The following is a 15,712-nucleotide window of genomic DNA, read 5'->3' as shown; positions in this document are numbered from 1 at the left end:
TACTCTTCTCTGGATTTTCCATAATCAAGCCGTCTCTTGCTGCTGTCACTGCATGAGTGAGACAGAGCAGAACGGCCACCTGACACACACATCAGAAACAAGATGACTGACCATAACTTCGGTATGGATGCTGGCTTTCCTCTCCTAAACACAACCATTGACACTGTTATTTCATCTGCAGCTGTAATCCTTTCCGCTTCAATCAGAACTACTACCCACTTCCTAGCTGCGTTGTTAATAACCAGTGAGTCTAAGATTACTCAACCTGCTTTATCCTAAGCTATTCTGCTGCCCAGGTGTCCTGTAGCTCATGTGCTTGGTGTGTTCTTGGTATTTATGAAGCATATCCTCCATTCCATCTTCCAGGTCACTTACAGTGACTAGCACAGACACATATTCATTGACCCCTACTCAGTATAAAATTCCAGTTTTGCAGTTTTGCAGCTGGGTGGGTTTTTTTAATTGCTTTCTAAAAGTTGACTCTATCACTCCTCACTCTCAGCCTTTAAGATGAATGAAGGAACTATCATTACTGTTTCAGGCTTGAAGCTAGGCGACGAAAGACTCCTTGCCCACAAATGCCAAACTTCTGTGGGATCTGCAATGCAGAGAATTACTCCCTTTGCAGCTGCCACTGACATTCCTCTATAACCATATATAAACCTTTTTAAGAGTTGAGGAATGCAACGTCTTAAGGATTTTTTTTCCCCTCATATTTGCAGGCTAATACAACATTTCAGCTTAAAGTGCTGTTTTAAGTTTCAGCAGAACTAAAATTGTAAAAAAAATGCACTTGCAAAATTGCCTGTAGCAGAAATCAAAATTTGTCTTATATCCAGTACATTTGTGAAAATGCCTATGGTAGGTTAGAGCCTGAGTCATAAGATAAAGACTTCTTTTGGTGTCAGTAGCTTTCAACTACACACAATGCCTGCTAACATGGAAGCAAGTTTCTATTACAGTTGTTTCTCAGCCTGCAATGAGATCTCAGACTAAAAAAAAAAAAAGAAGATTACACCTAACTCCTTGTGCCTGGTTCCTTTAAAAAAAGTGTACTCTGATGAGTAAGATACAGTTGAAAACCAAGTAGTCTTTCAACTGTCATTAAGTAGGAGAGAACTGAACTAAAGGTAAACATTTGCTAAAACTACTCAGTTAACTGTAATAAAATGATGCTTGCGGTCCCTTCCAACCTGGTATTCTACGATTCTATCAGAATTATTTTTTAAAAAAAATCTCATCCAAGTACGACTTTGGATAAAAAACTGGAAAACTGAGAAAAACAAAATCCATACATTCCAAAACTCGTTTCAGTACTGAAGAGTCAGCTCTCACTGCGATTAAGATTCTAGTAAAAGTACTGTATTAACGGAGATTCACAGACCCTAACGACAAAAGCCTATGTGCCAAAAAAAACTGAAACAAGAATATGGGGAATACCAGTTGAACAAGATCTCTCCTGCTCTTCCTTTCATTTGGTTTCTGCCCTATGTCTACAATGGGCATGTTAACAGCTCCAGCTGGTCTCCTTAGTACTTCCACTACAAAACAAATAAAAATTCAGTTTACAGAAGCTGTCATCTCTACTAAGAATTTTCCAGTCTGTCTCTGGAAAATGAAAAATTGCTGAGGAGAGCATGATGAGTCTGATGAATACTTTCAGATTAAATACCTGCTTTCTTCAGTTACCCATTTAGTTTTACGAGCACCTCACAAAATACTTTGTTAACAGAAAATGAGAGCTTTCGGTTTCAGAGATGGCCACCAACACACTTGTGGGCCCATCAAAAAACACCTTCAAAATAAGGCTTATCTGTGGTATGTTCTCGCTATTCTGGGAATGGAGTATAGAAAAGGTGGCTCATCCACCTTTTCAGTCCCGTTAGGGATATTAATCCATGAAACTGCAACACAATGCAAGCTGGAAAAGTTACTATGTTCCTGGAGTGAAGATCTGATTTTCTTTTGTGTGCCAAATAATTACACGCCTCAGGGTTCGGCATGGCTTTTTGTCAGCTTCACACAGAAAATTCCATACACCCGCCCCAGACATTATATTTTTTTAAACAATTAGTGCAGGTGAATTACCATCAACTTGCTATCCTACACTTGGCAATGACAGAAGCTTGAGGCTTGTTTTGCAAGATAGAAACCCTCCATGCCCTTCCAAGATAACCACGGAGTTAACTTCCCAACTGGAGAAGTTTCAGTCTGACTGTCCTTGCTTCGCAGCAGGATAGTGACAGATTCCAGGGAAAATGCAGCCAAGTAAGGAAAACACTTTGGTCAAGCGAATACATTAGGCAAGCCTCAATGTCAGAAGCACAAAGACTGGAATAGCAGAAGCCTGCACTGCAAAGTTAAAGCCTAGTTACTTTTACAGGAATATTTTTCCTCGCATAGAAACCATCACTAAAGTCTTGGGCGGTAACAAAAGTTGGTTGCTCAACAGCTTGAAAGTGAAAAGTCAGCCTTGCATCAATGTAGTTAAAAGAAATTCTGTACTTGAGGCTACAAAGCACAAATATGCTAAATTACAGCATCCATACTGAAACTGAAAATAAAGGAAACCTTTTAAATGTTATAAGATCTTACAATTAAAAGCTAGACAACCGTCTGCCTTCATACACAATAATCCAGGAAAATATCCAACATGGATGTTATTCGCTGTGCTACTATTACCATCAAGATGTTGCTACAGCCAAGATTCATGAAGTCAGAAGAGTAAATAAAAATTATTTTGAGGACATCCTTTCTGTTGTACTCAAAATGAAAAACATTTCTTCATAGATCACTGGTTTCACGATCATTTCTTACTATACATGTTAAAATAGTTCTACTGGAAAACAAAATTGCCCCATAAATTAACAGAACAGCACATTCCCTAATAAAAGGATACAAATTCTATACATGCATGTTTTAAACACCTGAATTTCAGCATCGATTCCATATTAAACAGAAAATACAACCTAAACCTACTCACTCACCAAAAAATCGCTAAAAATATGTATTTCCTCAGAGATAAAAATATGAAGGAGCAGGGAAAAGAAAAAACAAAACCCTGAGAGCACAAGAGCCACATTTATAGGAACACAGTCACTTACAAAATGCCTTTTTTTTTTTTTTAATGGTTGCCTTTCAAGCCGTGCCAACACTACAACGAACATAAAAGAGCTGCCTCCCTAGCAGATTTAGAAGAATAAGCAATTACTACATTAGAGAAAATAGGCTCAGAAATTTCCATCAATTGGTAATTGGCAGCAGAGCAACTCTTTATTTGCCAAACCCCACAAAGCCCTTGGGCACCAACTTCTACATATCCCAGCAATGAACAAAGAAAAAAAAAAAAACAACCCTATTGACTCACCCTGGGGTCAGCCCTTCACTTTGAGGAAGAAGAAACAAACAGGAACACCCCCCAGAAGTCTCTATCTTCCTAGATAAGCAGAAGGAGGCTTTTATTATCAGGGTGTTTAAAGCTATAGGTCTTCAGTCTGGGGCACTATATCCCACAGCCACTTAAATCCCGATTATACCATGGTTGTGCAAGGAAAGGCTCCTTCCCTAAGTCTCTGGAAAAGCCTCTCTTCCAAATGGAAGGGAGATCTCCACATTTGTGCACTACCAATGCTCCAACAGTTTACACAGAGTTGTAAGGAGCAGCTATTTGCAAGCTGTTAGCAGTGAGAACTAGGGATTTCTCAATCCTGCTTGAGGGCACCTACATCTGAAGTCCAAGTTTAATTATTGCCTTTCCCATGGAAGGGCAGGAGGAGGTACTACAGCAATTAGAAATCTTACACTTATTTTGGAGCATTGCTAAGGACTGGTCACCCTTGCTGTGGACTGAAGACAGCCATCACCCACCATGGGTGACAGTAATGTGTAAGCAATATATGTGAGATTGAATGTTAATTAATTTTATTGATCCCTGATGCACTACTGCCTCTTCCACATCAGTGCAGACTACAGAGTTTCTACTCTATTAACAATGCAACAGAAGAGGTGAATCCAAACTGAGAATCCTAGTTGCTGCAAGTTTCCTTTCCTGACTCTATCTACTTGCTTGAGAAGGTTAAAATCATCTTCTCTAAGACAATAACAGAAGACTTCATGGGTAGAAGAGACTAATTACTGTATAATAAGCATCCTCAAAACTATTTTATTATGAATTAAATTACACATGACCAAACCACGTTTCAGATATTTCTTAAGAGAGAATCCTTTCTAGGAACAACATTAACAAATCTCATTAAAAATCAAACCTATTAGAAGAACTAAAAAGCACATTATAGTGCCACCAAATACTCAAAACCAAGAGTCTTAACGATGCTTTGCCTCGCTATATTTAATACTGAAGAACAGAAGTTCTTTTCAAGTACTTAACTGTAAAAACCTGTCCACAACACACAGAACATAACCAGAGACAGACCTCACAGAGACAACCTGAGGAAAGAGCACTTGTTCTGCAAGACATTTGCTAGCAACTTTCAACACAGAAAGGTGCTTTTTAAGTAGTCTCTAGGATTACAATCAGTATAAAAAGCTTGACAATAAAAATTCCCACATCTGTTTGAACACAAGTGAAACTTTCACAAGTAGTTCATGCAAATATATTGGTATGCAGGTGTGCAAAAATACCTGTTGAATAAGCAAGGTCCCTATTATTAATCAACAATAGTCCAGCTACCTGATGCTGAATGTGATCTACTTTGCAGCCTGTGTTGCTCTGTAGTACTAACGTCACAAGGCTGCCAAAGTTCCACATCAGTGACAAATAGAAAGTATCCAGTATCAGAGACCTGTTCCATGAAGGGCTGAGTCACTAACCTGACCGATCAGCAGCAAACGTGTTCCTGACACTTCAACCTGGTGCAACAGAACATTCTGTGGGCCCCTCCTTTGTATTTCTGAGTGAAAATAAAAGACCTACCACATCCTCAATCCTAGCAGCATGTTTTTGCAGTGGTAAAACTAAAAGCAAGTTGCAATGATACAATCACCCAGCCAGAATTATTCATTTCAGATAAAATTCTTGACCTTAGTTCATGTCATTTACTACTTCCAGCAATACATTTCAGTCCTTTTGCTACTTAAATAGCAATCTGTGGAAGTGAAATGGAAGGAGGCAGCAATATTTTTCTTATACCACTCAGCACTATGTAGTAGTATGAAAACATGACTCCGCTTCTCAAAACACATATGTATTTTAACAAGTTTGCTTTCAAATGTTTTGAATAAGCCATATTACTTAATCAACAGGAACTTTTTTCAGCAATGCAACAGCTAGTTATGAAAAAGATTTTTTTTTCACTGAGAATGTAAAGCAGTCAACTCCTTTCGCATTATACACAATTCTATTTTTTTGTAGATGACATTATTTTAATATCAATATTGAAAGTTGCCATATATTAAACTGTCCTTATTCAGAAGCAGGTTAAAGGATATACAGTAACAAGAATTCAAGTTATGAAAACAAACTTATGATTAACTCATAATTATGAGAGAGTCACAGCAATTTATTCTCCTACCTGCTTTCCATCCAGTGTACAAAGTCTCTTGACTACACCCGAATCTAACTTAATGGCTTCTGTGATGTCAGTCAAGACCTGTTCGAAGGAGTGGGCAGTCTTCTTATTCAGCAGAATTCTCACAGCTTTCCGTGGTTTTACTCCACTCCTAATAACAGTCACTAGTTTGGGTTTAATGAAATCTTTACTCTCCTTCACTTCACTCTTTGTGGATGTCAAAGATGTCAAGGATCGAGTGGACCCAGTCCTTATGTTCACACACCAGTTTGGATTGACATTCTTGGTGTAATCAACTTTGCGATATGGTTCATTGGATGCACATACATAACTTTCACCTGAAAAGAAGATGACATTTTCATAATTTAAGGTGTTTTGCAGCTATTTTTTGTCAATTTAAGAAAATGACAGATTTTTCAAAAGGAGTGATCTTCCTGTATTTCAACTGCAGGCTCTTTAAATTGGAGAACTGTAAATTATCAGAGCTTTCCATCCAAACAATTCTCTCATAGAGGGGTTTCAATGGGTTTCAGAAGACCTCTAGCAATGAAATAAAATTTAAAACCAAACAAGTAAAGGGTAATAAGGGGGTTGAAGATATTTCCCATTTCTTTTGGATCATTAGTTCTGACTGCAGAGTAATTTTCCACGTGCTTAAATTTCTTGAGCTCACAAGACATGATATTAAGAGCATTCTCCTACAGCAAGTATCCATATCCTTCCCTATATATTCCTCAATTATATACTTCAAGATGTATACACACATGCCTATGTTTAATAATTAATTATTTTTAAAAGTTTTAACGGAATAAAATTCAAGCATCTCAAGACCCTTGCTCTGGAGGACACATTAATTTACCAGAAGTTACTGCCTTCCTCTGAAGGACACACTGTTGAAATATATTCACTTCAACATTTTTTTAGACCAACAAACGCCTGTTGAGGCCACAAACGAGACTTTGAGACTAGAGGAATATGAAAGGACATCTACACTTCCCCATTTTAATTTCTTTCCTAATTCAAAGCCTGCACTGCTGACACCTCCTGAAGTCAGGCAAGGGAGGTCAGAGGACAACAAAATGTTATCACAGGCTAGTAATACACAACTTCACATCAAATCATTTAGAGTGGTACCAGGCACAACGCAGACCTAACTTGTTACTTTTCTCCATTTGTTGACATCAAACAAGGCTGGAGACTAATTGGGGTTTTGGGGGGTTTTTTTTAGAAGAGGACAGCTTTCTCTTCAAACTGCTCTTTGTTGTTTATCACAACTCTTTTACTGTCTGACAGCAATAGTCGAGATGCAGACCATGACAAAAGGTCTTTAGCTCTAGGTTATTTTGGTAACCCACATCCTGGAGTCTCATAAAATGACATCCACAGGCTGTCTCGAAGAGGTAAAGTATTGCCAGAGGATGAAAGGGAAGCATTCAAAACTGACAGAACACACCATTCCTCCAGGCAGAAGAGCTGCCTATATCTTAAAAACCTTGTACTCAAGGTCACTGGTGGAACAAACCAAACTCACCTCCTAGATACACAGCAAGGGGAGTAAAGAGTATCCATACATCTACTGGACAGTACTGTAAAAGTTACAGAATGTACACCTATGCTTAGATACACACTGGAAAACTTTTAAACAACACTTCCTAAACTCTAGTTTGGAGAGCTGATTTAGCTTAGAAGTCATATACCTTATTCTAAAAGCAAGATAGCAAACTACTTTCAAACCCCTACAGAATTACTGTGACTCAAAAGACTTTTTCATGGGTTTTTTTTCCCATACCAACTACACTGCTTTCTAATTTATCTTGTATTTAGACCTTCTTGAAAGTTTACTTGCTGTATTTGGAAGAAAACGGGTTATAAATAAGTTAACAATGATTTTGTTTGGGAAAGTTTGGCAGCCAGTTCTGCCTCCACAAACATCACTGGGACTGCACTCCACTGAGGTACAAAACCAACCTGGCGTGAGGTTTTATGGATGCCACTGCCTTGCCTGTAATTCTTCCTCCTCATACACTAAGCGGTGCACAAAACAGAAACCAATACAGCAAACACAAACAACTCCTCTTTCCCCAAAAAATAAGCAACAAAAAATGAGCTGTTTTCAGCCCATAAACTCCTTGAATGCAATCCTATGATTCTCAAGAGGGGGACCGTCCCCTTTCAACAGCTGTTTTCAGAGACCTGTCGCTCATCTAAGCTGTTACTGTGAAACAGCATGAGATACTCAAGTTTTGTTACAGCAGCTCAGCTGCAACAGAAAGCAAAGGATTCCCCCTCTACATCCTCTTAATACCAGACTCAAAGGACTATGCTTATTTTCTGAACAATTTCTAATAAGCCACGAAGCTGTCCATCTCTAAGCATAAAGCTGCCAAATAAGAAGCCTCTCAAAGAAGCTGGTTCACACCAACAGACTTAACTAGCACTGTAACTCTGATCATTTTGTTATTCTCCCCCATACAACTAGTTTACTGTGTGATCTAGAATCCTGGCATGGTTTAACCCCAGCCAGCAACTAAACACAGCTGCTCCCTCACTCCTCCCCCCCAACCCACTGGGATGGGAGAGAGAATCAGAAGATTAGAAGTGAGAAAACTTGTGGATTGAGATAAAACCAGTTTACTAGGTAAAGCAAAAGCTGCATATGCAAGCAAAGCAAAATAAGGAATGAATTCACCACTTCTCATGGGCAGGCAGGGGTTCAGCCAGGGCTCCACCACGTATAACGGTGACTCGGGAAGACAAACACCATCACTTTGAATGTCACCCCCTTCCTTCTTCCCTCAGCTTTTACTGCTGAGCAGGATTCCATAAGGTCTGGGATACCCCTTGGGTCAGTTGGGGTCAGCTGTCCCCTCCCAACTTCCTGGGCACCCCCAGCCTACTCCCTGGTGGGGTGGGATGAGGAGCAGCAAAGGCCTTGACACTGTGTAAGCACCGCTCAGCAGTAACTAAAACACCCCTGTGTTACCAACACTGTTTCCAGCACAAACTCAAAACATAGCCCCATAGTAGCTACTATGAAGAAAATGACCCCAGCCAAAACCAGCACAAACCCTTAGAACAATTTATTCCACGATTACATGCTAAGCTTTTTATGGATGCACCTAACAAGTGACTTTGCTTTCTGCGTGTGCATGTTAGTTAAGAATGCTAATTATTATTTCCTCTTACAAAAAATGAACAGAAGGTAATGTAGTCATTATTCTGAGAGCATTACATTAGGCATTCAACTTTGGAAAGTCCCTGAGCACTTGCTTTGAAGTTTATTGAACTGCATAAGACTTTGGGAATTATTTAATCATCCCCAGATAATCATAAATAAACCTGACAGCATCCTATGCATGAGACACTTCCTAAACACACTGAGTGCCCCTAGCATCTCAAGGATTCTACCTGAGTCACCTGTCACTTAGAGTAAGCTCTTCAGTACAGCCTGTCCAGCTGTGTGCAAGAGTTAAATAAATTCTAGCAATCAGCACTATAAGGTACATCAAAACTCACCATCATTGAGCGTGTTCAGAATTATCCTTTCAAACGCAAAAAGAAAGCACTCCCTAGACCACTAAAAAACCCAGTAAATGCACACAAGATAATTCAAAGTTAAACCTTCAGGGCTGAAGATTAAATTAACAAAGTTAAAAAAAAAAAAAAACACCAAACCACAAACCAAAAATCCCTCAAAATTAAGGCTATTCGGAAACAGGCTCTCCCAACTTGAAATTAATTGCTTTATGTAAAGCACAGGTAGAGAACAAAAGGTCCCTTTGCTAGACGATTTACCATAGGAAAGTCTCAATATGGTACGCTAGCTTTGTTTTTTACAGACATGTATCATAACAGAATAACTTATTTACACTGTCATGGAATGTGATCTACGGTCTGTCAGAGCTGTACTACAACACCCTTTAGGACAGCAGAAATGGTCCTGCTAGAAAATTTTCAGTCAGTATTAATCCAGAGGATCTTTGTTTCTTTAAAATAGCAGTGTAAAACTCTTTGCCTTCTACTAGTTTCTTTGCTTGACACACGAATAAAATGATTTCTAGATTACCTGAACAGGTCAATACCTGTTTACTACAGATTTCTTCTTATAATTTCTTTTCCTTTAAGCAGCAGCTTTAGTTTTCTTTTTCCGCTTAAAAAAAAAAAAATACAAGGTGCTTTCAACTTAAAACAAAGTAATACCTGAGAACACATTTCAAATAAATTGTTTCAGCTGCATTTAGCCAAGCCTTAAGTTGAAGCACAAACTATTTTAGCTTTAACAACAACAACAAAAAAAGAATATCTGGCAAAACTGACTGCAAAATTTCCTATAATTGGCAGCTACAGGAATGATTAATTACTTGAGAACTGTAGTATACTACAGATTGTTTAGTAAGTGTTTTAAATTCCATGCTTGCTTTCTTACACCAGTCATAAGCTAAACTTAGTAACACAGGTTTTACATGGAAAACTGATTTTACTACTACACCTGCAAGGCAGGCATGTATGGCAGGATTAGAGTAAGGACTGTAAGTGAGGAAACACATGCAGTGGGTGACTTAATTCATGACTTAAAAGATAAAGGGTGAAGTTTTTACTCTATTGAAATTACTACTTGAACTTGTAATGATTTCACCACAGCCAGGAATTCACCCACAGTTTCTAAGTTCTGTTGAGAACCTTGCAAAATACCAAAAAATCACTAGAAACAGAATATAATTAGGAAACCAAGAGCTGCTTTCTGCATAAAGAATGATTTTTTAGGAATGAGTTAAACATTGATTTGTGTGGTTTAACAGGGGTATACACTTGATTATTCAACAGAAGATATTTAAGGATATTTAAAGAAGAAAAAAAACCTGGCAGGAGTAAGTTAAATCACACCTATAAAGTTCTCTTCGGGAAACTTTCCCGCAGAATGGTGTATTCAAAAAGCATGCCTAAGAGAACACCACCCCTTGATGAGTAGGCATTAATTTCTGAACACTTCACTACTGTTTAAATTGTTATTTCACCCCTCCACCAAAGCAGAAAATGCATTTATATATATATATATGTCTGTTTGGAAGAAACACCAAGTCACTTGTAAGAGTCTTATCTCTCTTTTACATTATATTTTGTAGGTAAAAACTTGAAAGTGTAATGTTATGTATAATATTTACTGACAGCTTTAACGTATGACCTGATTTTAAACGTGCTTGTGATTAATTTATGTAGAAATACAAATTTCTGAATCTCCACACTCTCCCAGAAAACCAGTATTTGTAAAATGTAAGGTACAGCACTTCATTTTTGGTGGGTTTAAACCAGACAAACTGATTTCAAACACTGTTAACAAAGTAACAGATAACCTTTCACAGTTAAAGTCACATACATAAAAATAAGGTTTGGCTGTTTCACTAACTGCCTTGAATGAGATTTTTCATGTATCTAACATAAATATATATCATTTCAATCACTAAGAAAATCTTTTCTGACACTTCAGGGGCATTTCGAACAGGCTGTAGCTTTTTTTTTTTTTGTCATACGTACACCTTAACAACCCCAGAAAGTTGACACAATTCCACAGACAGGCATAAACAATACTTCATATATTTCCATTGCTGACTTTGATACGGTCAATTTTATGGTTTGAAGGGCCACTTTCCATTTACAGTCTTGAGAGATTTTAAAGCCAGTGCATTCTGTAATAGCTTTAACTGGTACACAGTCACAACAGCTACATTACTGGAAATAAATACCATGTCTTAACTTACAATATTAGCATTAACATGAATCAGCTCCCTAGTTTGAAGACAAAATTGCGTAGTTAGTCACTAATATTGCATTGAGACTTGCAGGCAAAGTAGTAAACTCTAGACTAATGAAGTAGAAAAAAAAAAAAAAAAGAGCAAGAATTACAGACATAGGTTACTCTGAACCCAGGCAAACTATTCTGCAGCAGAAAGCTTCACCAGGCTGCAGAGCAGTTTTGGCATAAGTATGAAACCTCCTTCTAAGTTGGCATTATAATTTCAAGAGAGCATATGTGCCATCCATCCGACGCTCCATGACAGTACCCAGAGCAATCTAAAAGTGTCAATTCTTCCGCAAAGAAATCCTGCTACCACCAAAATTCCTCAAACGGGGTGTATGCTCACTTAAAAGGAATATCATCCGCTGATATTCTGGGTTACAATATAATCAACAAATGGAGTAAGTTTACTTCTGATTCTCTAGGTCTTATTATCATTAGAAAACAAACAACTAGAAGACATGAAACACTGCCTATTAATAAGGAAACATTACCTGCCTCTAAATAATTTACCCGTACTGAATTAATAACCAGATGCACTACCCATGAAGTAGGGCCTGCGTGTACACAGTTTAAGTACACTGTTAGAGGGACTCCAGAGAGCTAAGTCTAAACAACGCTCCACAGCAGTAAAATACAGATGACCAACACTGAGAATGGATAAAAGAGAAAGCCAGACTACATTGGTCAATCTGACTGATAAATAGCCACAGATCATCAGTTGCCGAAATACTGTTTTGCTTGCTTAAAAACTGAGCTACAAAAGGTTTTCTTTTGCCATCTGGCTCTTCAACGCTGTTACTCGCAGGAAATGTGCCTAGCCCACCTTTCAAGATATAAATGCAGGGCTAAAAAGAGTAGGGTGTAGGTGAACTCTCCAGAATTCAGCCATTCGGCTTTAGGTACCGATAGGAAAAGAACTTCTGCATCACTTCGAAACTATGTGCGGTTTTTGAAGAAACACAGCTGCCTGACAACTTGGGGTTCTTGACAGCACAAGTTTTGTGAACTGGAACCCACTGCTAGGCATTCGACAAATAGCCAAGAAACACTCAGACTTTTTGTCCTTAAAACCAGAGACTCCTAATTCATTTTCCTTAGCATGAGGTTAAAACCCAACTGTGGATATGCCATGCAGCAGGAAACATCAGGAAGAAATTAAAGCGTACAACATTTGAAACAAAAGTCTCTGAGCAAGTTTTTCCGGCTTGCTTTTTTGCAAGGTGTTAACACAATCACTAACTACTATCTCCTGAGAGTCACATAAAGCATCACATTTTTAAATGACACACTGCGTAACAGAGAACGAGATAGCTGACACAGGCAAACACATCCCTACAGGAAGAAAACCCTTAGTCTCCGTATCTTTGTAAGCGTGTGTTCCCCTGTGAAGCGCACAGAACAGGGCAGGCTTCTAGGGACATTTCATCTATCATCCCACGTTCCTCAGCTGCTTTTGGTGGAACTCATTAATTTCAAGGGTGCCAAAAGCTGCTTATTCAATACAGCACAGTAGCTATTAGGGTTACTAACCTTCTAACCTCAGGAATCACAGGAAAGAACCCTTTTTGTGTTCTGTAACACCAAGCAGATTTCCAGAACAATATTATTTACAGCATGTGTGAAAGGACTGATCCAAAAATAAAACAACCCCTTTTGTGAAGGATTAGGTTATTTAGATCTCTCCTTCCTTCCTTTCTCTCACAGAACTTCCTCATCAGTCTCTTACGATTCCTTTACTTTCACATCACCTCCAATAACCTTGTATAAGTCACGATCTTCCCTCATCTAGAGCACTTAAGTTCCCCTTGGGCTTTTTAAAACCTGGGATGATGACCAGGATTTTAGCAGATGACTAAATGCTCCTGGTTTTCTTTTGACTTTATTTAGCCAGGAGGTTCAGATGACAATCATCTTACAATCTTTCACAGAACAGTTGAGGTTGGAAAGCACCTCTGGAGGTCATCTGCTCAGGCAGGGTAAAAGTTTTCAGAAGACAGTTAAGGCCACCTGGTATCAAACCCACCTAATACCATGTGCCTCCTCCACAGTAAGTTATTCTCTTCAGGTGCATTACACATTTCCCATCCCTGAAACTAGGAGATGCACATTGGTGGAACTATTTCATTTTGCTTGGATGGAAGGTTACACCCCATTCCACCAGGACTGTGTAACTACAGCAATTTTGAACATATATTTGGAAGCAGATGCTTTTAATGCTTTTTAATCCTTCTTTTATCCTTTCTTTTTACCCTTCTTTGTTAAACCTGCTACATTTGCCTCTTTTTAAAGCATTACAGGTTTTGGCTTTAGCACAGGAAGGTAATCATACCTTCTGGAAGAAGCAAAAATACAAACTGCTTACTTGGTGTTACCATCTGCTTGCCCTGACAGGAGAAAAGGGATTCTTGACCTAATATAACAGTGTGCATCGGCTAGAATCACAGATACTTAAGCAGGATTAAAATGTAACATGCAGTAACAATAATAATGACCTAAGACAGAAAATACTTGGATTGTTCTATACCCCTTCTCAAAACCATTTTTTTACTCTGTACTAGTTTGGCAGAGCCCATTTCTTTAAAGAAGATATTGTGCTGTGCTACATGTCCTGGCTGCACATAAGGACTGCCCTGCTCAGAACCTTTCCACCTCCTGCCCAAAGACTTCCCTACAAGTGCCTGTTGACTGTCTGCAGAGCTGTGCAGACAAAACTACCGACAATTTTTAAAGGACTGTTAACCAAGCATTGTAGTTGAAAGAACAAAGACCCTTAGCAATGCTTCCTACCTAGGGAACTAGAAAAATTCCTTATCACGTGACAAATCAACATAACTTTTCTTGCGAGGCAGAGTCTAGGCTTGGTTTCCTCTCCCAAAATCCAACAATATCTTCCAACTTTGCAGCAGACCTTAACAATGAGGATTCTCTATGTCTTTCACTGCCAAGACAATGAAAGCACACGACAGTGAGACAGAGCACGGCCAGTATCAACGTAAAGCACAAACATCAGCACTAAAGAACTGCACAGTTCTTACTATTCCCATTGTGTCATGCTTTAGGAAGCTTACATTTTTAAAGAAAACTGAAGGATTTAGACAAACAATTAGTTAACTTTGGTAGAGAATAAAAATGAAACTATTACTCCATTATTGCCATTGAAGGGAAAATATACAAAGACACATGGAATCCCCTATTCAGAAGTAGAAAGTAGTGTAAAGTCTGACAGTGAAGTTGAAAGAAACGAAACAGTAAGAAAGTCATAACATTCCCAACCCCCATCCCCTCTCTGGATCTGTCTGCTCAAACAAGATCAGGAGCAGACAATGAAATTCTTCACTCCTCCCATTATAAGAAAGCAATGAAAACTGTCAAACTCATGAGCCATAGTGTTTCCTAACCCACAGGGACTGAAAATATAAATTATATTTGCCCAAGGCTGGTCCAGCAGAACATGCTTTTTTTTGACGGTCACGTTAAGAAAAGCAATATGCTTAAAATGGAGCTTGTCAATTTTTGACTAATAAATGTGATCTTGTCAAATTTTAACTGACCCGACCTGTAACAGAAATATTTGAAATCTACAGCATGTCTGTGCATTAGGTATTTCCTCTTAAAATGACAAACAGTAAGACAGATTGCCAAATACAGCCAAACCCCCAAAAGCATTCATCAGTAACTCAATTCAGCTAGTTTGGACTATTATGATACAGAATTTGATACTGACAGATATTATGATACACAATTTGATACCCCAGACAGATATTAACCTGATAAATGACAAATAGGCCTTAAAGAGCTTGCCTGCACTGGGGTACATCAGTGTCCAAGGGCTACACACACAGGCTTGAGCTGAGGGAGGTTTAATGCAGATCTTGCTGGTTTGGCAAGGGGAGCTGAGCACTCACCTTCTACTCGCTTCCTAGAACTGCCACTACTGAACCTGAACTGCTGCAATTCCATGTACCAGCCCAACAACCCCGATGAGGTGCAAACAGACTAGTTAATTAGGTATTGCATCAAGTAGCCACGTTCAGTCTGGTGTTCAGCCCGCAGTTGGCATGCCCAACAGCACTTTATTTTCCTTTCTGAAAATGAGAAAGCAATACAATAAAAATGCCATTCAAAATGCCATACTTCTGGTACTACTGCAGTTCAAGCTTTAGGATACCACCAACGTTCGAGTATTTATTCTAGAGCAGAAATTCAAGCTTGCTCTGCTGGAGCTACAAGAAATAAAGAAAATAAAACCAAATCAGATCCTCTTCCTGCGTCTCAACAACAAAACAGTCAGCAAAGAGTTCAGATAACTTGAAGGAATTACAGATTCAATACTTGTTCGCTTTCTTCCCACCCTGTATATGCTTTCCTTTCTCTGTATAGTGACACT

General features: G+C 38.7%; 1 protein-coding gene across 5 annotated transcripts in view; it reads right to left on the bottom strand.

Annotated features, from left to right (window-relative positions):
• The window catches only part of DCLK2 (doublecortin like kinase 2), a 90,003-nt gene that overhangs the window by 71,552 nt on the left and 2,739 nt on the right, over positions 1 to 15,712 (bottom strand). For all 5 annotated transcript variants that reach the window (XR_012633620.1, XR_012633621.1, XM_074905918.1 and 2 more), the window contains exon 2: positions 5,532 to 5,866. Coding sequence is in view for 3 of the 5 variants with exons in the window: in XM_074905918.1 (XP_074762019.1) it covers positions 5,532 to 5,866 (335 nt within the window). In the remaining 2 variants the exon portion in view is untranslated. The remainder of the gene's footprint in view (positions 1 to 5,531; positions 5,867 to 15,712) is intronic.

The sequence above is a fragment of the Athene noctua genome, chromosome 4, assembly GCF_965140245.1.
Source record: "Athene noctua chromosome 4, bAthNoc1.hap1.1, whole genome shotgun sequence".
In the NCBI taxonomy this organism is placed as follows: Eukaryota; Metazoa; Chordata; class Aves; order Strigiformes; family Strigidae; genus Athene; species Athene noctua.
The sequence above is the reverse complement of the archived record's forward strand: the minus strand, read 5'-3'. Positions and strand labels throughout refer to the sequence as shown.